Consider the following 26,333-nt stretch of genomic DNA (forward strand, 5'->3'; position numbering starts at 1 on the left):
TAACATGCTAGGTGAGAGCAGCAAAGGGCAAATACAATCCATATTCCTTTGATAACACAAGGCAAATGTTTATTGAATACATAAATAGTTAAGACTGTGGCAGAAATCCTCCCAGCACTCATGGGAAAATGTGGTGTGATCTCTTAAAGAGTAATCAAATGAAACTTTAATAAATGGCATGATAAAAGTCTGTAATTTTATTAGGACAAGTTACTTGTTGTTTACTGTTGTAACAATTGTTTTCTCAAAATTTATCTTCTGTACCATGAAAATAAAGAAAACCAGTGTTAAAAAAAAGAATGAAATGGCGAGGGGCTATCTAGTCATTTAAATAGTTCTCAAATCCTATTTTTCCTTCTGTTAAGTGAAGACAACATGCTCACCATGGAACATTTTCTGTTATCTTTCAAGGCATCCTATATATTGTGGCAGAAGCTCAACCACCGTGAAGTTAATTATTCTTTAATGAAAATGACACAGTTCGCAAGCAGAGTTATTATAGGAAACAAATTTCTCATTTATTTAAATGACTAACTACTCTGTAACAGAATATGGAAAGGTATTTTCTAGGCTGATCTAAATTAATAGAACTATAATTTCAGAAATCGGCAATTGCTCAAAGATCACCACAGGGTGGGGACCTAGATAAGTGAGGAGAGACTGCAACATAGGAGAAGGGGTGTGTGTGTGAGGGGGGGGGGAGAGAGATGGTTTTTTTTATTGTAGAAAGATTTAATTATTTGTGCAACTTGTTTAGAGCATCTTTTGTGGCTAAGGAGTAGGGTATGAAAATTAAAAAAATACAATGACATTAGGAACTATAATAAGCAAATGTGAATAAGGGTTGGTGTTGGGATTTTTTTGCCAAGGTGCTAAAGGGGGTTGGGGTTGGCCACAACTGATGCATCTACCTCTGTGCAAAACACACTGCACAGCAAAACCAAACCTGTACCACTGCAATATCAGAAAGTAGCATCAGTAGCATCAGAGTTCTATTGTTGTACTCCATATTCCACTATTAATGTTCTACTGGTGTATCTTTTTCTAGCTTCAAGAAAGAAACTTAAACAAGGCTTCAAAAGGACATTCCACAATACAAAATACTACTTTAGCACACAGATTCTCAACATAATTTTGCAGAACAAGGAATTGAAGCCTCTCGTAATATGTATACTTCTAAAGATTTTTCTATGGCTTTGGTAAAGACACACTGGCTGCGTTTACACATTACTAAAACACAGTTGAGCATGGTGTGCATGATCTAGAATAAACCTAGGCAGGAGCAAGATACTGATTGGGAGCCAATTACATTCCTGAAGAGTTTTCCTCCTGTCTCATCATCAGGATGAAGCCTAAGCCCAACCCAATAGCCCAGCGACACCCTCCTGAAATCAACTGCCTAAACTACACATTATGCTAAATCTTTAGTATGATTTTTTTTTCTTTTATTAATTAAAGCCATGGAAGTCCTGCTTCTGTTCAGGACGGTCCAGAGAGGAAGGTTAATCCTTTCCGATCTCCAACTGCAGTCCTGACAACCCCCACTTACATGGTTGTGAGGTGTGAGGGATGATGAGGGCCCACGGACATGATATGAAAATACATTCAATACCTTAAGCCTCTGAAAAAGATCTTAATGCTAATTATTATTTGTATATTAAAATCAAAATAATGAATCTCAAACACACTTAGTACACAATATTAAAGACCTTGTTATTCTATGTTTCCAAATCATACCTTTACTATAACAGTCTGCTCAGAGGCACTGCTCATCATTTCATTGATAGACTTAAACAGCTGAAGTAAAGATTCCCTAAAATCAGCTTCGCCTTTGTTTTCATAAAGTCTGAAAAACATTATTATCATTATTATTATCATTATTATCATTATTATCATTATTATCATTATTATCATCATCAATCATCATCATCTAAAAGGCCAACATGGTGCCTCCAAATGTTGTTGGAGTACAACTCCAATATTGGGGTTAATGGAAGTTGCGGTCCAATAGCAACTAGAAGGCACCACATTTGCTACCACTAATATTTAGAAACAGTACAAAGCACAATAAATGCAAACTTACCTTATCCTAAAATAACACTGACTAAGTATTTTCCTTATAGCTGAGAGATAATCTTAACTCTATGTCAGAGTCAATGTTACCTAAGCATCAGTATGATCAAATAGGATAGGGAGTTGAAGAATGATCTGTTACTGCATCATTAAAATTTGGAGACTTTGCCTACTTATTGAGACAAACTGCATATTATCTTACCAGAACCATCAAATGAATTAATTATCAGTCAGCAGGAGAGAAAAAAATCTGAACACAGTGTAATAATGGTCAACATTCATTTAATCAGAAACACGGCAATATTTTCAGTATACCCAAAATAATAATATGCCTCACCTTATCTAATATTAATAAGTCGTTAAGAGAAGAATTAAATAATTTGAAAGCTATAATAATAAGAAAAGCTACTATACATACTGGTTGAACAAAATTCTTGACCGTACAATAAATTTGAAGATGTATTCCAAAGATTTCATAGCTTTGAATAGTTGATCAGTGACAGCAGCATTATCCACATAGGTTCTTAAAACTTTTGTCAGTTTTCTATACGAGGAGATAAAAAGAAGTAGGTTCTGAAAAATGAAAATTATTTACTGGCATGCAACAGTCACAATCAAGTATACCACAGCGATGGTTCAAAGAACTCTTCTGCACCATGACAGCAAAGATTACACTGGATGCATAATTTGTATGGTTCAGTCCACAGAGAAAAATGTGATCTGATGGTGGTTGGGGGACCCATGAAAAAATTATGCAATTTCATAAGGATCTCTCTCACTCCTGAGGCACCCAACTTTCCCCCCTCCTGTCTACTCCTAGTTTCTCCATTTTCTTCTTCTCACTTTGTCAGGCCTCTCACCTTTCCCCCCTTCCCTTTGAAAGATGGCTTTCCATTTAACTGCTGTGGTGCTACTCCCAAGCCTTGAAAAGCACATAGAGCTGAAAGAGGAAATAGATCTTCCAACTTCCTCCATCTCTATTGACTTTAAGGGGGAGAAAGGTAACCACATTCACCACCTAATGAAGAAGGGGGCAATGAAGGAGGAAAGGCTCAAGAGCCTTTGTGAAAACCAGGTGAAGTCCCAAAGGGCACAACTGCGCACATGAGCACTGCACTTGTGACCTCTTAGTATAACCTGAGAATGCAGCCATAAAGATTGCTGGGCTTGACTTCTTTAGTGGGGCCTGCATTTGAAACAGCCCCTTTTCACTGCATTTACTTTTTATTGTGCATTTTGTGGGGGGGTTTATATTGTATTTTTACGTTGTGAACCCACCCTAGGATCTATGGGGTGAAGGGCAGTATAAAAATTTAATAAATAAACATTCATTTTGCAGCCCTTTGCCCAATAAATAAAAGGGTTGCAGGTATCTAAGTCAACTGATTTACAATGGCATTACCGAAAACTAAGATTGGATTTGTAACACTATTCTGCTAGCAGATTCCGCTGTATGTAGCGTTCATAAGGATGCCATTAATACTGACAAAATCTTCCAAATGCAAACTAGCAATTATTCCTAATGGATTTTTATGTTTAGTTATAGAATTTTTAAAAATAAATAGCTCTTTCCCAAGAATAGCTATGAGTAAAATCCAATGTTACACAAGGCAAATAAAAGATCTTCCTTATTTCCTGCATCCTCCTGAACCCCTCCCCCATCTGCTCCAAAGCACCACTCCCACAACCCACAGATTTTGGGGGTGCATCCAGGACTGCAAGGAAAAAATATTAAGTCCTTTACACAAGTGGACATCTATTGTGCAAATGGGATGCCACAACTGGATATCCCTCAGTGACAAAAATTAAGCAGGTATTACAATCAGTCATATGTGTGCTGCTATTATTATTATTATTATTATTATTATTATTATTATTATTATATTTATTTCTCATTCAATGAACAGGCTTATTTGTGGGTATTTCCCTCACAACTAATCATTCAAGGCAGTAATACTAGATTAAAGCTACATAAACACACATAAGTCTCAACATTATTAGCACAGTTCAGGACAAGCATTAACTGGTGTAATTTAAGTGAAAAATGAACACTACAGAATGTTACACAAGTTGTGTGTGCATTAAACGAATAGCCCTTTCCTGTCACAAGAGCTTGTGACTGTTAACATTCTTAAAAATTTGTTATTTTAATTTATTGTATCTATTACTTTTAACTGTTCAATAACTCCAGACTATAAACTGCTGACCCCAAATATAGAATCAAAAATGCTACAGCTCAGGTTTTGGGAAAGAAAAGCTTAGCTCAGGTTTTAGTGGATATTCAGGGAAAGAAAAGCTTGTGAGAAAAGTGTCATGATACCAGTTTTTAATATTGCCACAATTATAATCTCATCTTACTCCAACCAACTCCCATTTATAAAGATGAACTGCATTTTAACGCCTCTGAAAGGGAGGAAATGGGTAACTCCAACCATTACCAAGATTGACCTGCCATACACAACTCAATCTTTACACTCCGAAAGTAACCATAGGAGTAAGTTGGCACATCCCTTCCAATAGCCCTGGGGTGCCACTTGGGCTGGGATACACCATACATTTTAAGCCCACCCCAAAAAAATGAATCCTGGAAACTGTAGTTTACCACCACAGAGCTATAATTCCTAGCACCCTTAACAAACTACAGGTCCAATGATTCTTTAGAAAGGAGGGTAACATGCTTTAAATGTACGGCAAGCACCCAGCCCTGAACTTCAAGAGCTGATAAGCCTAAACACCAAGCTAACATAACCAGACATCACAATTGTAGCTTTTAAACATTCTGAAGCTTACAACACGTATTACTTGGTCAAAAAAGAAGAAGAAGAATTAAAAGCTTACGTGTAGGCCAAAGTAGCGCTGAAATGTTTCTTAATGTAGGTTTCTAAAACAGGGTTAAAATGCTGGAACTTCCGGTCAGCAATTAGTCCAATGATAAATACCTGTTCAGTTTGAAAAGACACTCCATTATCATGTAAATATAGTATTCTGAATGTTTACATTTTTAATGGAAACAGATAGTTAGAAGGGACCTCCAAAGTGCCAGGTATACTTGTGAGGAGGATTTAATCTTCATACATTCGATTTCAGAGGAGGGCAGAGTGCAGTTTTGAGCAGGCACTTAAAATTGTCACTTGCGCCAAACAGAGGGCTTCAGAAGGTGAACTCAAATGCTGAAGAGGTAGCTTTTAAAAGAGGCCTCGCCCTCTTCACTGCTGATGAACCGAAACTGGATATTTTGAATTTTCTACCGAATTTAAAACACATTGTTTAGGTTTGCTGGCTTTATCAGCGTTAGATATTCACTTTTAATTCTTTACCTCTTTAAATGAAGGCATTCTGGCTCAGAAAGTCTAACTTTTGGACACAGTGACATAAACTTTTCCACTATCAGGGATCTGGAAATTGTACATATTATTTCCCAGGTGCCCAGCGGGCAGTTTTTTATATTCAGAATACTATACAAAGGCGATTTATGTTCCCTACATCGGCGTGACACACTAGCATGTGACAACCAATATTACCTGGGGAATAAAATAAAATAATAGAATGCCTTTTTAAAAGAACATTTCCTGTGAGATATTCAAATAGATCTCTCTTTTACTAAAACCAAACCATTTCTCTGTGTGGAGAAATGCTGTGTGTGTGTGTGTGTGTGTGTGTGTAATTATGGCTCTGTTTAATAAGAATATTTATTCTGGGACCCCTCTGACTGCGAGGAGGCCTTATATCATGAAAGCAGAGGTTGTTGGGTGAGGAGTTCTGACAGAAGGGAGAGAGGCAAATTTCACTCTCACTTCCTGGAGGTTTGAGTCACATGGATGGTTATTGGTCTGTTGGGGGTCAAGAGTCAGGGAAAACAGGACTCAGTTGGAGAGAGTTGAGGTGTGGAAGTAAAGTGGCTTGAGGTAAAATTGCCTTGAGGGAAAAGCCATAGAAACTGCCAACAATCATCTCTGAATCCTCTATATCTGTATCCATTTCCCCATATGCATATAAAATCCACCTAAAAAAACTAGTTTAAGGCACAGGTACTTGTGGTGGCAAGTGCGGCTGAGGTTGCAGGGATTCCTGTCAGGATGAAAGACTTCCAGAACCAACCACAGCTTCTTGAAATTAATGGATATATACTTTTGTTAGGAACAAAATGGGAAAATGTTTTCTTGTCGGGGTGGTATTTCAGGAGAGCAGCTTCCTGTATTCCAGTTCACATAGAAATATGCTTTAGGAGAATGTAACATTCCCTGCCAGGTCACTAGCGTGACACACCGCTGCCTGTTATTAATATTTAAATGAAACTATTTAATTTGCTGTGCATGCCAAAGGGTGTGACTTTCCTGTGTTGATAACAGTGAGAATTCTGACATATAAAAAGGAAAATAATAACAACAAATATTCTTACTGCCTTTTTGTTGTTCTTGGGTTGTTGTTTTTGCAATATAACCTTAATGTATCCAAGAGCTATCTTTTGAACCTTTGCTAATATTGCACTCCTGCTCTGAAGTGAAATCTGAAAAGACCACCTCCCCCCCCCCCCCGTTCTACCTGCAAGATTCCTTTATCTGAGAAAAAAATCAGCTACCTCTATCTACAATGTTCCTGCTTTGATTTCATCTCTAGATTGAGGGGCTGCTCACACACGGCCATTTTGTACACGGCCAATTTATCTTTGTCATCACATTGGACCGTACATCCTCAAAATTCGTTCCCTTGTATCACCTTCTGCTCCATACTATCTCAGAATCCTACAACACCTTCAGATTTAACAGCTATACTAGCAAAAGATATTATGAGCTCAAGCATCAGCGTGCCTCTTATGTAACATTCGAACGTATCATAGTAGTTCTCAAACCCAGAGGTAAAAACTGAGGGCCAAAGATTATGAAGACCCACCAGCAAATGATGTGTGAAATGTTAGATAAGGTTAAACTCCTTCTTTATCCCAGCACCACATCGCTGATAAACCCCATCCCACAGGAATTGATATTTTGCCCTTTTAAGAGGAACTTATTTTTTTTATTTAAGCTAAAATTCTGTTTTTACAATACAGAATGTCAGAAAACAAATGGGAAAAGAAACAAGTTGGTCCCTGTGAAGTACATGGGGCTTCATAGACTGAAATGGTCGTTTTTGTTTCACAAAAATGGGAAAAACACAATACACAGCTACACTGAAACAAAAATTGTGCTCTTTTATGGTATGTATTTTACTCAGCCATCCAAACTCAGTTCACTTCCAGTTCTAGATATGAAATTAAAATTATTTAATTAGTCTATCAAAATTCATTTAAACATAGATTTCCAATCACTTTGGGGAAATAGCAGTATAAATACCCAAAAGTTATTTTTACCAGCCAAAAACATCATTGGTCACCCAAAGGCTAAGGAGCTGCCAAAATGAAAAGGCCCTACATGGAAACCATGTATATTAGCTGCTCTGCTATTTCCAGGGGATAATAACATGAATAAATTAAATGAAAATCTATAAATTACCAAGGCATCAAACACCAGAGTGTCAAATGTTTCACTCTCAGAATTCTCCATCATTATGTTGAAGAGCGCATCTAGTGTGTCTTGGAGAAACTGCAAAGAAATATTAAAATTGCTATCTTAACAAAATACAGGAATACAAAATACTATGTAATAGTATTAAACACTATATAATAGTATATAATTATATACTATCTAATAGTATAAAACTGGGGTAACCAACCTGGTGTCTTCCAGAAGTGGTGAGATTACACATCCGACATCCCTGACCATGGTAAGTGGGGCTTGAGTATTGCTTATGGGGGTTTGTTGGGGGATGTTTGTTGCTGTTATTAATTTCTTGTGTGGGCCTTGCCAGTATAAAAGATACAGTGGTACCTTGGGTTGAGAACTTAATTCGTTCCGGAGCTCTGTTCTTAACCTGAAACTGTTCTTAACCTAAAGTACCACTTTAGCTAATGGGGCCTCCTGCTGCCGCTGTGCCACCGGAGCACGATTTCTGTTCTTATCCTGAAGCAAAGTTCTTATCCCGAGGTAATATTTCTGGGTTAGCGGAGTCTGTAACCTGAAGCGTATGTAACCTGAAGCATATGTAACCCGAGGTACCACTGTACTGTACATATGCATATGCATACCCATGTCTATCTAATCTGCCCAAACACTGCTCTCTCATATTATCTTACTATGGTAAGTTATCAACAGCTTGACCAAACCTTGGCAAAAACCCTATGCATCACTACATGCAATTAAGTTTTATCTGAGTTGGTGTGTGCATAAATCAATGCACAATTTCTGTTACCTATCAGCATGAGCCAGACTTAAAACTTCCAAGAACATTCTCTGAAATGCATTTTTCCTCTTCAATATCAAGTGGAGGTAAATAATCAATTTTATCAACAAATAATGAGCAGGTTGTTTCACTTAGTAAAAACCATAAAGCACTTTTACAGAATCACCCTATTATCATATATGTAAAAAAAATGTATACATTTAAAAGTAATACTGCACGACGGTAGCTATATTAGATATAGAAACAAGAGTTAAATATACTTTCAAGTCAATATATCAGCCAAACAGCTGCTGGAAAATGGATTTGTTACCTTAACCACTTCACCTCCATCAACCTTCATCAGTTGTCTCAGATTCTGTTGCAGAAGGTTTGTGTTCGATCGCCACTTCAGCAGCCCCAGTAAGTCCACTAAGAGTAAACAACACAGAAACAACCAGAAAAAGGCAAATCTGTTAGCTCTAATGCCAATAGAATACATTGCAGAGATGGAAATAACTGCAAGAAAACAATATTTTAGTGTGGCAGCACATAAACTTTGGAACTCCCTGCCTCTTGACACCAGGCAGACACCCTTACTGTATTCTTTTCAGCATCTGCTTAAAACATATTTGTTTCGGCAAGCCTAACCAGACATACAGAAGTAAAATGCATTTTGTTTCCTTTTAGCAAGCGTAGTTCTTAATCTCTTTTATTTTTAATACCAGTTTTATAGATAATTTAAATGTTTTATTTTATATTGTAAACCACTTAGGTGTTGTTGTTGTGTTTACAACCAAGTGGTATATAAATTTAGTTAAATAAATAAACAACTCAGGCTGCAATCCGATACATTTTTTTATCTGGGAGTAAGTCTTATTGAACTCAAAAGGACTTCTAAGGTAACACTGCTAATCTTTTTAAAATCAGCAAATCTGCACAGCGTAATTTGGACAGACATAAAGATATAAATTATGTGATAAATAAGAAAGCTAACTACATGGACAGAATATAGCATGCCAGATTGAAGGGAGCATTAAATCTTGTTATTTCCTTCATGTATTCCAAAATGTTATATAGTCCAACAACACACTGGTAAAATCTGAAGGGCAAGTAAGTAGACAGTGCGAGAAATTTCCTTATAAATCAGCAATAGGGTGCCTTTGGCCTTCCAGATGTTGAACAGCTCCCAGGTGAGGGATTATAGGAATTTCAGCCAACTTCTGGAGGGCTATAGGTTTCTACTCCCCAAAATAGGCACCTCAAGAGATGGTGGTAAGCATATGGACTTTTACCATGATTTACCCAACAAACATGATCCTGTCATTCAAACATCACTAATGCAGTATTAGGATTATGTCAGGGAAGGGCAGTGTCTGTAATGTTATGAATCCAGCTACACAGTTCTAAACATACCGGTAATGTCTGAAAGGATTGCAGGTCAACTGGTAGAACAATGGATTTTGATCCATATTTAAAATACAATGCTGCCCCATGAACCTCTATTTAAAGGTCAGTACACTCCTTTAAGGCATGAAAAGATAGGATTAGTCTTTGATTTTTGTTGTTCTGCCAGGATGAAGAAAGCATAGGGGCTGCAAATGAAATATTAGGGAGGCTTTCTACTAATCAGCATGGGATGCCCTGAAACATTTGACTTTTAAAATTAATTAGGAAGAGAAACATTAGGTTGAAAAAGAAACTTTTTAGACCATTGCCATATAAAAACAAATTCAACATGTTGAGCTTCCCAAGATCCTACTACAATTAGCTGAATATATACAAAAATGTGTCTGCAAAATGTGCTTAGGACTCAGCACTTATGCAGTATCCAATCCAGTGCAAGCATACATCCAGATCAACTGACATATGGAATGTATAACAGCTCAATTTCAAAGATGCTAAAAGTAACCATAAAACCTTATTTAACATACTGAATAAAGTTGACAGAAAGAGTACAGGAGAACTTCAAAAATGAAGAAATTACTCTCTAAAGTCAATTATGGTTTTGTCTACCAATAAAGGCAGCTTCAACACAGACTTATTGTCGGCTTTAACACATGAATTACAAATGTAAGCGTTTGTTTAAATATTGAAAATGCTTTAAGAATTACCATTGCCTCAACAATGCATGAAAATCATTGTGGAGCTGAACACTGCAAAATAACAAAAGCTTTTCCTTAAATGTCACATATGTCAATCAGATCCAAAAAACATGAGGCAGTTGCCAAAAATGGCAGTCAGATGTCAGATTTCCATCTCACCAAGAATAACAATTTATCCAGTGTCCAGATATCATTACCTGTGCATTTCTTCAACCCAGCTGAACAGTAAAACCACCTATGTTCATTCCTTAATTTTCTAATACATTTTTTAACAGAACTGTTTATCTAGAAGCTGGTCATCAAAGGTTCTTATTTGCTTTCCTGAACAGCAGTTCCCTATCTACTCCAACCCCTGCATTACAAGCTATTGGGAGCACTTCTTTATTTCTTTTTCCTAAATTCATAATCATATCCTGAAGCAAGAGTATTGCTTCTAACAAAGGTCCCAGTGAACATCTAAAAGGAAAAAAGGGGGGAAGGAGATAACAAAATAATAAATGTGATTTAAAAAGCATTTATGGGTATAATTATTCTAGAACAGGCACATCATCTACATGCAGAGCACTTAACATGGGACTCAGCAAAGCTGTTTCTCAGAGAACTGCAGAATGATGGGTTCATCAACATGCCCCCACATAATCCTCATTCAGTTCTCCTCCTTGTCTGGGTACCTATTATAACCACAGGGTGTTTGTACAAAGTGGGAGTAGGAAAGAGAGGTATCTATTAAGCGCCACTAAACCAAGTCCTTTCCTTGAGGATGCAGGTGAAATCGTACAAAGAATGAACAGATTAAACAGAGTACCATTTTATTTTGGTGTTTCAGTTCAAACTGTTTGTGCGACTTCAATTTGCATTTTGTGAACCAAGTTGTGGGAATCTGTGACTAAAAAGCATGCTTAAATAACACATCCATGTTGAATTCCAACAAGGCAGATGCATTGTCGATGGCTGATTCTCATGCCAGGAAATTTCAGAAAACTACCTGTAGGGTCTCGCATTCGCCCTGAAGGACCAGTTACTCCTGAATTCAGCTTTGTCACTCAAAGCTCAAGTGGCTTCCATGGCTAGGAATACCTACTTTTAGCTATGCATGGTTCACCAACTATGTTCTTTCCTAGGCCAGCATAGCCTGGGCACAGTGGCCAATACCCTGGTTAGAGTACCATAAATGAGTTCTACATCGGGCTCTTCTTGCCACAGGAGTTTTGAACAGCACAGTGAAAAAATGTCATAGAACACCAACTTCCCAGGAGCTGTTCTGGGTGTCTACTTGCTACTGTGCCCAATTTAAAGTGTGATCTGCAGGGGTAGCTTCTCTTATGATCTGTCAACCAGTAAGGCCTGTTGTAAATGTGACTCAGGTTAGGGACTCCTCTGTCGCGGCTTTCCGTTTGTAGAACTCCCTCTCACCTATTTCCCCTCAGTGTTTATATTTCTTTTTTTACATCAGTGTATCTTTTCATACATTTGGAGTGGATTATAAGCATGTTTTATGCTTGCTGCTGAACTGTGTTTCATTTTTCCCCCAAATCTATTTTTACATTGGTTTAACTTGTGTCATTTTTATATTGTTTAACTCTTGTCATCTGGCTGAAAGGCAGTCTAAAGGTAAAGTAAGTTAATAAGATTAATTGCTATGAATAAAATAAATTTGTAAGAAGCATACCCTCCTAAAATACATCAGATTTTTTATTCTAGGATGTGATAATCTTCCTCACCATTTTGAGTTAGCTTCGTTGAACAAACTAGAGTAGAAATCTGAAAGGAATCTTTACTGATGGTGCAGCTTCCAAGATTTTGCATGCCCTTGCCAGCCGTTGAGTGACCTTTTTCCTCCAATTCTATTTTAGTAGAGGGCAAGCTTAAATAAGTCGAAAAATCTTCTAGCTTCTTTGCTTCTGCCTGCAACATTATTCCCAAATAAAATGCAAATATTAAGTATAGCTGCTGAAAACATTTTTTATTCTGCATTTAATCACAGCTTATTTAATCACAACTTGAAGACACTTTCCCCCTCAAAGCTTTCAAAGAGTAGATCAAAAACATGTCACACAGCAAAATTAATGGCTTTTCAACACCTGTTAAACCCACCAATATTCCAAGTTACCTACCTAGAGGGAAGAATGAACAAAAAAGGAAAATGTTTCACATTATCCATTAGAAAAGTTCCAAACTAAGATCTAAACTAAGAAAGCGTAGTGGGCTCAGTAAGTTGTTTTAATTTTTTCTTAAGCAGCTGTATAAAAGTGAAGTTTCACTCTTCTTCCTTATAACCCACATTATTTTTCCGTTACTAAGGGAATAACATCTGAATATAAGCAAAAGCTATACTTCTACATCACTGTACAAAATAACTATTCCTTTAATATTTGTATTCTCAAAGTATTGCAGCATATGGTTAGAATAATACCTTGTACACTATAAGATCATGCTCTCCATCCCGTAGTGTTGTTCCATCATATCTCATCAATTTAACAAACGCCAGGGCAAATATTTTCTCAGATTTATCTTTGGCTGTTTAAGTACAGAAACATGTTGTAAATCAATGATAATGACTACAGATGAAGACATTCAAGAATGCAGACACAGGTTGTTCTAATACCACACATGAAGTCTAGTAAATAGCCTTATGTTAAATAAGGCTGTCTGTGTTCAGAATAAACTGGATATTTAGAAATACAGGGTATATCCACTTGCCTGTTTGCACTCACAGAATGCAATGTATAAAAGTCTTCTGTTAAAAATGGCTCCAAGATTAAACTCAACCCCCAGCACTATGCGCCAGATTGCAATGAGATGTATACGTAACAGTGACCCAGATGTGCCACTCCACATAAGGCAGCTCATGAGAAGTTATCCATATTTCCCAGCAAGGCATCCAAATTCAAACGCCTAGAAGACCAGCTACACAAGCTATTTACCAAATCCCTGATTAATGGAACAAAAGGAGTCAGGTAGAATAGTGAGCTCATGCTCCTTTATGCCTCCTCCGCAATCTCCAAAATTCCAAAATACAGGCAGGGCCCTTGGGCCCTTTGCACACCCTTAAATTGGCTCTCTCTTGCTATGTGGTATTCTGGCCCTGGGCCCATCATAAGACTATACAGTAGCACAGGGGTAGCCAACATGTATCGGTCACATGTTGTCATCTGTAAATCCTATCAGCATGCCTAATGATTGGAGATAATGGAAGTTGTACTCCTAAATCTCTGTAGGACACCATGTTGGCTACCCATACACTACGTGGCACAAGACATAAGGGCTAGAGCAGTTTTTCCAAACCTGGTGCTCTTCGGATATTTTGAACTACAACTCCAGACAATGTAGCCAATAGTCTGGAATGATGGGAATTGTGATCTAAAACATGTGGAAAGCATTACTTTAGGAAGTCTGGGCTACAGTGTGCTATTAATCTTCAGGCGGCTTCATACGCTCATGAGAAAGATTATTCAAGAATGTACACATGAAGAAAAGGTGCTGCGAAAAAGAATTATTATAACCAGGTTAGAAATACTTACTTTCTAAGATACTGGTTCTTTAGTCCTTAAAGGAAGTTTCCGTGATAGTGTTTAACTAACTGCAAACAGTATTATTTATCTCAACTTCTTATGGAGAATGAAATTCAAGTGCTACACTCAATTTAGCCAACCTGGACCCTGCAATCATAATGAGAGGCCCTTCTTTGTGTGCCTCCTCCACGAGAGGTCCTGAGCGTGGCTTCCCATTTGTGGAATGCTTTTCCTGAGGAAGCTCGGCTGGTGCCTTCATTGTATATCTTTAAGCACCAGGCAAAAAGATTTCTCTTCAATCAGGCCTCGGACTGATTAATATTCTATGGCCTTTTAAATGTGTTTCTGGGAGGGGGCGTTATTGGTTTGTTTCTATTTTTGTTTATTATGTATTTTGTATTCTCATTTTTTATTTTTATGTTGTGACCACCTTGTGATCTTCAGATGAAGGGCGGTATACAAATTTTATAAATAATAATAATGTCTGTTCTTAAAGCCTATCTTCCTCAATTTCTTAAGAAAGAAAGCACTTTAGGGGAGGGCTGTGATTTCAGGACCTTTCCCCACAACCCGTTAAAACACACTATCTTTATAATAATGTAAGGAAAGCCCAAAATATAATCTACACAGCAGTAGAAAGTTCATGTTTCCTTTTGGGTCAACAGCTGAACCCAATGAGCCTATAATCAGCTACTTCCATTTTCTCTCATTAATAATAAAAGAACCCGCTGGTGTGAGTTCAAGGAAGCAAAGTGACAGGGCAAGCAGATGAGAAATAGAGGCAGAAGGGCAATACTCATCAACCCTATGGCAGTCCAAAAAATATATGAAAAAGCGCTGTGGCAGTCCTGAGTCTTAACCCATAATGAATGCAATAATCCAAAGCTCAATAGGTCTGGCCACCCATGAACTGCTGCAACATAATGTGACTGCTTCCTACTGAATCAATTTGTAGTTCAGTCTCATAAATATGACAGTAATTTGCCGCATATTGTTTTTCATTAGTGAAACTGTTAAATATTCTATTAAAGGAAGCACTACTTTCATTCTTATGACTAATTTTTATATCAAAATAGCAGCTTTTAATTACACAAGCATTATCCATTATGGAGTAGGTGTCAAATATTACAAGTTCTTAAATACATTCAAGTGAAGGTTACACGATTAAAGCTTTGATTCTTATGCTGATGGCGTAATGAAAATTCAAACTGCAACTCTTCAGAAAATACAAGCACATTAGTTAAGAGAGCCAGTCTAACTCAAGCACACAAGCCATGCATATTTTTTTTTACTTATAAATTGTGAGAAATTAAAAGTCCACACAAGCCAGATACAGGGAACGTAAAAAATATCAAACTTTAATCAGAACATTATCATAAGCCTGGTGGACTCGGCACTTGGCTAACAAGTAAGTTACTATAGCAAGCATTCCTCACAACTGAACTTCACAACCAATGAGGATCACACAAATGCAAGCAAGCTAGTTTATTTTCCCCATAAAAATATCCTTACTTACCTGCCAGCACCCACTGTTGACAACTGACTCACTTGTGGAAATGCAAAGGGGAGGAAAGTATAGCAAAAGTCAGCTAAAGTGAGGTAAGAGGGAAAGGGCCCAAATTCAGAAAAAAAGGACTCCAAATCATTAATAAAAACTAAACAGAGACTTCCTTAAAGTAAACACAGACACTGCAAGTAAAATGAGCAGGGAGAAGTACTCACAGTCCTGTGATGACCTGTGCCGAAAGGTAAACCTTAAGTGACTGCGGTTTACATCTTCAATGGGAATTGCAACCTTCACAAAAGAAAATGTACACATCCATTTATTTGTAAAAATATTTATACGCTACCAACTCTCATAAAATATCAAGGTGGCGGGCAACAAAGCTTATAAAAACAAAAAACAAGACAAGATTGTAATTAAAGTGCCTGCCTAATCAAGAAAGAAACATGCAGTTGAAAAGACAGAGAAGTTTTTATAACTTGGAAGAGATGGATTCTAAGTTATAAAAAATTTTCTGCATCCTTGCCTGCAGGCATTCTCCACTTGCCGCAAATCTGATGCAATGAAGAAGGCATGTAAATAGCTATGCAGCTATTTCAAAAGAGTTTTTTTCAAGTATGTTTTTAAAATACTTATTGCAGTTTTAGAAACTGTATTAGTAAACAGAAAAACAGCATCAATCTTATTCAATGCATTATTATTTACAGAGCAAAAAAATGTGATTTTTCATAACTTTAAAGAAGCAACCTGTCCCGTATACCACAAGGTAAAGGTAAAGGTACCCCTGACTGTTAGGTCCAGTTGTGGACGACTCTGGGGTTGTGGTGCTCATCTCGCTCTTTAGGCCGAGGGGGCCGGTGTTTGTCCACAGACAGCTTCCAGGTCATGTGGCCAGCATGACTAAGCCACTTCTGACGAACCAGAGCAGCCCACAGAAACACTGTTTACCTTCCTGCCAGAGCAGTACCTATTTATCTACTTGCACTTGACATGCTTTCGAACTGCTAGGTGGGCAGGAGCTGGGACCGGGCAACAGGAGCTCACCCTGTCGCGGGGATTCAAACCGCTGACCTTCTGATCAGCAAGCCCTAGGCTCTGTGTTTTAGACCACAGCACCACCCACGTCCCTTATACCACCAGTACTTTTATGGAATATAGGGGGAAACTGACCAAGACCATCTATTAACTTTTTACTGAGGTATAACTTTGACTTTGGACTCAGCCCACTTGGGATCTCCCCATATAGCATATAGGCACAAGGTAAAATCATGTTTGCTCCTTTCAGCTTCTATTTTAGTGGTTCTATCCCTTTAGTTGATTTTTCTGAATGATTTTACGGGATCTGGTTTTAGAGTTTCCTGTTGCTGGTTTTTAATTCTTCTCAGTTTAATGTTGTTATTGTTGTTGTTTTAAAAAATGCACGTTATAAGCTGCCTTGAGCATGTGGTGTTTTTTAAAATGGAAATAGTGTGGAAATTTTCATTTAATAAAATAAACACATAACTTTGTTCCACAATGCAATGTAGAGTCTGAAAAAGTCAGTTAAAATGAATCAGCTTAACTATGTCCTAACTCAGTCTGGGACATCAGTTAAAAGGTCTGGATGCAGGTGAGCCCCTTGAGAACAACATACTCATGATTCAAGCACAACTGCGCTAAGAAAACAAGCTGTGAAATCATTTCTGAATGCCCACCTTGAAAAATATATTAAACTAAGACCACTTGTTTGAGCTATAATACCAAAACAAATATACTTCGTTCTATCTTGCCTTTCCTCCAGATCAGAGCACTGGATGGCTTAAAGCACAGCCTGAGATGTAATTCTATATTGTTTTGATACTGTACCCAGAAGTATAACTCAGGGATATGGAGCAGGCCTTCCTTCCATGCCTTAAAGCCTGATAATACCAGAGGGGGAAATAAAATAATACCTCACACTGTCAGCTTTCAGCTCTACAAACCAATAAGGAATGAGTGCTATCATTTGCTTCAGAACTTTACAGCAGTCACAAGCAGGCCAGACAGATTCTAGTGTTTTGATGCTCCTCAATTTCGGGAGCTATGTTCACCTTGTCTACCTTGACATTTACATCACACCTGTTCCATCAATCCATATAGGCACTCTTTGATCCAGCAGCTCAGTTTTGTTGCTGTCCATATGTAGCAGAACTGTCAATTCAATTTAACCTTTGTCTCACCAACATTTGCCCTTCCTATTCACCTGTTTTCTCTTCATTTATCACATCCCTATTTCATAATAATATACTATCCCCTGCCCCAATGTCAGAACACTTCATGTAAGCATAAATAACCCTATGCAGATATTTATTTCCATATAAGACAGCATTTGTTTAGCACACGTTATCACCCTCACTCTTTCATATTATAATTTTTTTTCTAATGTACCATTTTTGCTGCCTGAGATTTTATTCTCTAGAAAAATTGGATCATCCAACTTCAGATGTACTTCCAAGATGGGGAAAGAGGTTTAAATCCCTTAGTTTGTGCCTGTGTTGCCTCAAAAGCAGTATCTGTAGATGTTAGATATTCCTTTTAAAACCCACTGTGCAGGAAGTGAAGTTAAGGCAGCTGCCATGTTTAACACCCAAGTGGCTTCTTGGGCGTTGCCAAAGGTTAATTTGCACTATTATTTAGTATCAGTCCCTCTTCAATGCCATCAAGGACATTTTCCCACTATCATGTGCCACATCTACCTCCCCATAGGGATTAACACCTACAGCTAAAGCTTTGGAGCTGCCACAAAGCAGTAGCAGAGCACACACTTTGAACGCAGAAGGTTCTTTGTCTATGATCTTGGAGATCTGCTGCCGGTCAGGGTAGATAATACAGAGTTAAATGAACAAATTGTCTGACTTGATAAAAGGCAGTTTCCTATGACAAGCCTGTTGCCTTGACTACCTACATTCTGCTTTTCTAGTGCTACACATACATTCCTTCACTTCCATGCCAAAACTTGGCTGCTTATATTCTAACTCTGCTTCACCATTTCGATTACTTTTTCCTTCATTCCTTCCACGGCACTGAGCACAAATCTTACTGCCATAAAAGATTCCCATGGAAACCTACTGCTGTCAAGCCCCTGGACCTCCTGCATTTGTTAAGAGAATTCAGACATTCTTTCAATTCTTTATACAGTGGTACCTCAGGTTAGAGACGCTTCAGGTTATGCGATTTCGGGTTGTGCACTGCGCCGAACCCAGAAGTACCAGAACAGGTTACTTCCGAGTTTCGGCACTCGCGCATGCGCAGAAACACTAAATCGCGACCCGCGTGTGTGCAGATGCGGCACTGCAGGTTGCAAACGGTGCGGGTTGCGAACGTGCCTCCCACACGTATCACGTTTGCAACCCAAGGTTCCACTGTATCCAGAATCCATGTGTTCTGCTCACATTTTCCCCAGCCATCAAAGAGTTCTCTAGATACTAAATTTCTTCCAACTCAACAGCCATCTGACAGAATGCCCTATGGTTGTAACTTCATCAAATGCACATGCAAATACATAAGTAGCTGCATTCAGACAAGATGCTAAACCATAGCTTAGTGTTACAAGAAAAGCCTAACTGAGCTCTGGACTATTGTTTCCCCTTCCCACTGTGCACAAAAGCAGACCAAAAGTTCCTATTTTCATTTCATATTAACTGCTGAACCCTAAGAAATTATTAATCTTATCTTTGAATAGTTGAAATAAGCCAGCTTTATAAACTGTGGTTTGACTTTACTATCCATAGTAAAGATAGTAAATGTAAAGGACCCCTGGACAGTTAAGTTCAGTGACTATGGGGTGTGGCGCTCATCTCGCTTCAGGCCGAGGGAGCCGGCGTTTATCCACAGACAGCTTTCCAGGTCATGTGGCCAGTATGACTAAACCGCTTCTGGCACAACGGAACACCGTGACGGAAGCCAGAGCGCACGGAAACGGCATTTACCTTCCCACCGCAGAGTTACCTATTTATTTACTTGCACTGGCATGCTTTCGAACTGTTAGGTTGGCAGAAGCTAAAACAACAGAGCAAGCTGTGATTAATCTAGAATTGAAGAAAAAGTTTCCTTAAGGCTGTGCTGGAGGAAGAGGAGGAGGAGGAGGAGGAGGGATATGTGATCCCAGGCCTGAATTTTGAAACTGGGTTTAAACCTTTGGGTTTATAGTACTATTAATATGCATTGCTTTTACAATAGTTAACTACCACAATAGTTACTGTGGTAAACTGCTATCGCAATTCTAGTTTCATTAACAATGTATGAGAAATCCTAATAATTCCACAGTGCTTTTGTGCAGTTTACAGTAATACATTTTTATCTTACATTGCAATCATTTGCTTTACTGTTCAGTTTTCTAATTCAAAAGAGGTGAAAGACAGATGTTGGAATAATTCTGTCAAAGCTGTCTTAACCAGAAGACCGGGAGATAAATACATTCAGTCAATGTCTTCATCTATGTTGTTTCTTAGCAACCTTTAAACATTCTCTGGCATAGATACCTCTTTTGTCTGACAGCTATATAGCAAGTCTATCAACTGGATTCTCTCTTACTCAATTTTTTTTTTAAGGAATCCTAACACTGGACATACCTTTACAGTTTCAAACCAGCGAGGTTGTTTTACTTGGTAATATATCACAGACTTATATTCTGAAAGCGCTTCATCTCCAGCACCAGGAAAAATGACATTCTTTTAAAAAGAAAGAAGGAAATAGTGCACATTATATAATTTTTACTTGCATGTATAAACAAATGCTATTGTTACACTTAATAAGAAAACACAAGGGGGAAACGTTGAAAATTCATGTCACCAGCCTCAGCAGGGTGACAGAGAAACAACAGGCAGAAAATGGTTTTATCATATCTGAAACAGAAATCTTCCATTCGAAAAATTTAAATTCCGCTGTTAATTCTGACAACTGTTTCCTACATATTCTGACACACTCAGAAGATACAGGAATATCAGGATTGGTATATGGGTCAACTGACCAGACAAATACTGTCAATTCACTGTCTACTATTTGACAACAGTAGGAGATTGTCAAATATTCCACTAAACCAAAGATGCCACTGTGTGGGTGGCAACTTACTGTTTTCATTTCATTATGGTGTTGATTGTTAGCAATGGCAGAGTGGAGGCTTCCTGTCCCCTAAAGATGGAGCCGTCAGAACAAAACACAGCAGCATAGCAAATCTTCTCCTGCTAACCACCTGCTTTAACTGCAGGCAACTCCAAACAGGAACACAGATAATCATCAGTGACTAATCTCTGAATATGACCACCCATGATTCTATCTTGTTTTCCACAGAACCCTGCGAGTATTCCCGGCTTGTTATCTAGCTGCCCGCTCCATAAGGTTCCTGAGGGAAGTCTGTATTAAAGTCTAGAAAAAACAGCGGCTCTTGATAGAACTGGAAGTACTATCTGAAATAAAACATATGACATGTTGTTCCAAGTTCGCACATGCTGTTCCTGTTCCTGTTCGCACAGCACAGGAAGCCAAACTATGGCTTAGTGAAATGCTTATAAACGTGCAGTCTCCTTCCTGGAGAGGAGCTTGCAACCATGGTTAGGCTCCCTCCTTACTAGCCACAAGCTGCAGCCAAGAACAAACTTTGGCAACAGTACATTGTTAGTGTGGAGAGAGCTTAACCAATCCTGATCCAGAAAACATGTTAAGCCAAAGGGGACTGGGGCGGAGCAAAGCAGCTGCAAGCTCCTATCCAGGAGTCCATATATTTTCACAGTCCTGAACTGCTGTGTACAGTGAACCAGGTCATTAAATAATGGAGTCAGGAAATGCAAAACTCTTTTCTGATGGTGTACATTAATGCTTTACAAATACCAAAATATTTGGCAATATTTGATCACATCCTATTTTGACCAGTCATAAGCCATACACTAAGGAAAAGGTTTCGAATTAGCATGGGAAATAAACCAGCACACAACACACCTCCAATTTTTTGCCATCTTCGTCATAAACGGATACTGTAACCTCTACATTCTTTGCTGTGGTTTTACTGCCTTTGTCAAAATCTCCTTGAACTAATGTTACATAGATATCATTACGGACATCACCTGAGGCAGAGAGAAAAAGAGAAAGAAAGCAAAATGATTAGTACAGCATTTTACGGTCTATCAATAAATAGAAAACAAATCTTAACATTCCTATGATTTATATCTTCTTAATTTAACCTCCTCTTTAGTGTTAGGGCTCCTGTCCTATGAAAATTTCAAGAGTTTAGTTGTGAAGTAGAAGTTTTATTTACTCATATGGTATGCATATGGGTGGGTGGGTGTATTCAAATGCAAGTACACCTGGTACAACTGCACCTCAAAGCTGCAAGTGTTCCTGGATGACACTTTATTTGAATCCACTTCAATCTGGGTTTAGGCCTGGTATGGGGACAGGATCAGCCTTGGCCGTCCTGATACAGAATGCAGTGCCTAGACTGTTGAACTGGGCAGGTGGACAACAGTATGTGACACCTCTGCTAAAACATCTACACTGGCTGCTCATATGCTTCCAAGCCAGGTTCTTGTGCTAATACACAAAGCTCTGAATAATTTGTATCCGGGATATGTTAAGAACAGACTGAATCCGTCTATACCAGCTTAATCACTGAGATTATATAGATGAGCACTGCAAGTTGCTCCCTGTGCTACAGATGCCCAACTGGTCTGAACTAGAAGTTGGGTATATCATGTCACCGGTCCTGTGCTATGGAATCCTTTTCCAGCAGAGATCTGGCACACATCCTAATTTTTGACTTTCCGGCATCTCATGAAAACTTTCCTCTGCAAAAAGGCCTTTGCTGCTGTTTAATTTTTAAGTAGGCAGGCACCTTAATGATTATCTGTACTTTAAAAAAAATACTTGATGTTTTGACAGTGAACACCACCTTGATATTTTATGATATGACAGTATAGAAATACTCTATAAATAAATAGTATTTCGTGTGAGTGCATGTGTGCTTTTTGATTTGAGGCTGCATGTATTCAAAACAACGCAAGTTTAGGTAAAAGTTTCAAAATTTATCATCCAAGATAAACAGAACATTTCAGTTTTGACAAATCAGCTCCAATCCACATTCTACTCTGGGGATAAATTAATGCCTGCCATATATAACAAACAAAAATGCCTAATGATGCAGCACTCTCATAAACAATGATGGAAACTGAGTTATACCAGAAAGAAGGACAAATTCCTAAACAAATTCTGATTTGATCGTAAGCAGAGAGGATTACTTGATAACACAGCACATAGCAAAGAATGCTAAGATTTAGCATTCTTCAGTACTAGCACCCTTTGAATCCTGAGAATTGCCCTTCCTTCTTGCCCCATTCTTGAGTCTGGAAGAAATGTTGTTGAATGCTCTATTCTCTTCTCTATATTCAAAGGGCTTCCTCAGCATCGCTTTCTACTTATTGATTCTTAATGAGCCTGAGTACCTATAAATATCTCCAGGTCACCTTCCATTTATTTTCCTGAAGAGTTTAAATCTGCATTTGTGGCTTGCTTATATTTGCATCTTATCTCTGCTTCTACGCTTCTTATCTCTTGCAGCTAACCTTCTTGTCAACTTCCTTCCCTTCAGCTTTTCTGGCTCAGGAGGCCTAATTCTGCCATCATTTTCAGTGCTCCTCAAACGCAGACAATTGCTTGGTCCAGTTGGTTAACTTTCCTACAATGCCTATCCCATCTTCAGAATTTTTGGCGTTATTATTAATGAAATGTAATTGAAAAGGTATAAATGCTCCTCAATTGAGTTAAATGTTTTTGTTTATAAACCTGGACTAAACGAACAAAGCAAGCATTTCTCAAAAAATACTGAGTAAATATTTTTGCAAAGATGTTCACACATCTGTATGCAATAATGGATAAGCTACACATTTGATAGCCCATTTGGACACGCAAGCAACAGAGCCGCTTTTGAAGTCTGCCTTTATTGCTTCATAGATTCATTTATAACATACATTAAAAGCCCAAGTACTCAAAACACACCAGGAATCTGAGTTTTGAAACAAAATGAACTAGACGTTCCACCATCTGTGCACAGTTAGTCCACAGTGTTTACAATAGTGCTACTACATTATTAATAAAGAGTCTGAAAGTAGATTGAAAATATAATTTTAAAGCCAAGTCTCACACAAACACTAAAAAAAACCAAAACCAAGTCAATTCATACTTTCCCATGAACTGCTTCTTATTCACCTTCAAGAAAAGAACATTAGCAACATCTAAAATATTTTAAGCGCATCAGATCAAGAATTTGTTGAAGCTTACCAGGCATAATAATCTCAGGAAACCCCATTTTGCGAGCCACAGCTGTGGTTCTATCAACTAAGTGAGGGAATTCTTTTCTTATCTGATGAATATCTCCCGGAAGAAGCTTCAATGTTACCCATAAACCTGTAGCATTAAGTACAATGCATTAGTTCAGAAAAAGCTGTTTATAAAACGGTATTCTTCAAGTGCAAAACAATCTCTTAACATTTCCTTAACCTTTGGTGGTAATAAGGTGACAGATCATCTAATTACACAAGCCCTTCTGAATCAGACAAAAGGACTACCTTGTCCAGCATGCTGATTAGCACAATTGGCCACCCAGGTACCACAAGCAGGATGTCAGCGCATAGCACTCTCCCACTCATGGTCATAAGAAACTGGAACTCAAGAGGAACACCACCTCAGATAGGAATTGAGGCCATTGGTGGCTTTAACAAATGCATGGGGATAAAGCCATCTAAAGTGGGGGTCATCCATCACCATATTATGTGGAAGCGAATGCCACAGTTTTATCTACTGCCGTGTAACTAGTCCTTTTCTATTTCTTACTAGAATCTCTCATCGTTCAGTGATCCCAGGCGGGTTGCTATTATTATTAATAATAATTTATTTAATGCCCGCACTTCACTTCATATTATGTGAGAAATGGGAAAGATTGCACTCTTGAAAAGTATCACTATCTGGTAAAGAAGAACCTTAGAAAAGGTGAGTGGAGAAGGTAGGTTACTCTTTTCACACCCCTTCATAAGCAAACCTGCAAGAAAAAGGTCAAATGCCTGTGGTGACTGAGGGAAGAAACAAAGCAACAGATGCAATTCTCACCATGAACGCCTCTCTTGTTGGCAATGGTGCCCACCTGAGAGGTGCCAGAACTGAGTTCCTGCAAATTCCAGCTGGGGGGAAAAGCCATGATTCACATCTTTATGCAATAGGCTACATTCAAGCAATGGAAACAGGACCTTAGACAGGCATGCGTACATCTACCTTTCGTACATCTACCTTTTCATCCTCCACCCAGGCAGGATCACATCTCATTCCAGCCATGCAAAAGCACTCAAGGATGGTGCAGAGCAGGGCAAGCGAGGGGAGATGAAGCATATCCTCGCAGGGTCCTGAAGGCTCAACAGAGATGAATGAAGGACTACATTTGGCCCCTACGTTTATAGGTTTATAAACTAAATGCACACGTACCTGCTATGGCAGGTCTTGGAAACTAAACAGCAAACATGGACAGAGTATTGTAGCATCTCAAAAAGATTAAGTAGAACTTGTTGCGATTGGCACAACAGGCTAACACGGCTACCCAACTGGAAATGTTCACTATAAAGAGCAAGCAGTAACTCCCTAAAATGATAGATGTGCCACGTGATAGCGAAATGGCCGAAAGACTTGTGTGCAAAAGTACTAAAGAGCATATATCAAGAGTAGTTAAGAATTTCATCATCTGAATAATCAAACTTCCCAATGAAGCAAGGAGGTGCCCATGAAAAAAAAAGGCAATGTCACCATGCTGAACACAATTCAATCAATTCCCTTCAGAATAATGTCAAAGTTATCAGACAAAATGGGAGGAGTTACATCATTTCTAATGCTAACAGTGTAAAGTAAATCGAAGTACCTACCCTGACCCTTGTGGTTAACTTCTTTAGCAGCAATCACTTTGTTTATTACAGTCTGAAGGAAATCATTCTCCCCTGCCACCCTGGGTGAAAAACGGGATGATATGTTCAACTGCTTGTGTCGAATGGCGTTATCCAAGGCTAGCCTGGAGGATGCACATGACGACCAACACCAAAAGGTAACAATGGATGGGGGACAGAAAACCAGAAGTCACAGTAACAAGAAACAGAGGAGCGTATCACACAGTTGACAAAGAGTGTTCATTAGTCAACACGAAGACGAAGGATAGGAAAGGGAACAACACAGACATAAGAAGATAATCAGGAAGATGTAAATCTAATTAAGAGAAGTAAAGCAAACTTGTGATTCCAGAAACGTACATCAGATCCCAGCTCTGTTTGCAGATGAAAGATGAAAAGCCTGAGAAATTACATATAAAATAACAAAACACCAAAATGTAAAACATACTACTCCATGGAATGCTCGAGACTAGCTTCAGAAGTGACGTGAATTAAGCCGTAGCTTAATGAGAGTTAACAGAAGGGTGAAAAGCAAAGCTACTATGCACAGAAGTAGCTTCGAGCAAGGGAGAAAACAAGAGGAAATTCAAGAAACATTTTTACTATGGCTGAACAAGATGAAATTGAAGTTATAAATGAAATGCAGCATTTTGAAAAATCATATCTACTACGCCATACTGCCATGTGGCAGCCGTTGTGTTTGTATTCATTTCACTGGCTATGAAATAACCAGGATATGAAAAGAAAAATGCCAAGTGGCACAACAAAGGCACAACGTGAAATGAGTAAGAAAAAAATTGCTTCGCATGTTCAGCTCTTAAGTCAACATTGGGAATGACAAAGCTATTCATCGCCAGTGCACGTTGCTCATTCCTGATGCAGAGTTTTTCTGAAGAACATTTTAATCTACCATGGGAGAGGAGAGGGAAAAAGAAAAGAGAACCTTGGCGCATATTAT

The 26,333-nt window shown here is 38.4% G+C and overlaps 1 protein-coding gene across 3 annotated transcripts in view; it reads right to left on the bottom strand.

Moving 5' to 3' along the window:
* The window catches only part of DOCK1 (dedicator of cytokinesis 1), a 346,150-nt gene that overhangs the window by 252,322 nt on the left and 67,495 nt on the right, over nt 1-26,333 (bottom strand). For all 3 annotated transcript variants that reach the window (XM_053388897.1, XM_053388898.1, XM_053388899.1), the window contains 12 exons: nt 25,358-25,437; nt 23,733-23,858; nt 21,399-21,523; nt 20,036-20,134; nt 15,665-15,737; nt 12,844-12,947; nt 12,152-12,335; nt 8,660-8,757; nt 7,563-7,652; nt 4,912-5,012; nt 2,492-2,617; nt 1,738-1,846 (listed from right to left, as the gene is read on the bottom strand). In XM_053388897.1, the coding sequence (XP_053244872.1) occupies nt 1,738-1,846; nt 2,492-2,617; nt 4,912-5,012; nt 7,563-7,652; nt 8,660-8,757; nt 12,152-12,335; nt 12,844-12,947; nt 15,665-15,737; nt 20,036-20,134; nt 21,399-21,523; nt 23,733-23,858; nt 25,358-25,437 (1,315 nt within the window). The remainder of the gene's footprint in view (nt 1-1,737; nt 1,847-2,491; nt 2,618-4,911; nt 5,013-7,562; nt 7,653-8,659; nt 8,758-12,151; nt 12,336-12,843; nt 12,948-15,664; nt 15,738-20,035; nt 20,135-21,398; nt 21,524-23,732; nt 23,859-25,357; nt 25,438-26,333) is intronic.

This window comes from Podarcis raffonei, chromosome 5 (genome assembly GCF_027172205.1).
Source record: "Podarcis raffonei isolate rPodRaf1 chromosome 5, rPodRaf1.pri, whole genome shotgun sequence".
Lineage (NCBI taxonomy): Eukaryota > Metazoa > Chordata > Lepidosauria > Squamata > Lacertidae > Podarcis > Podarcis raffonei.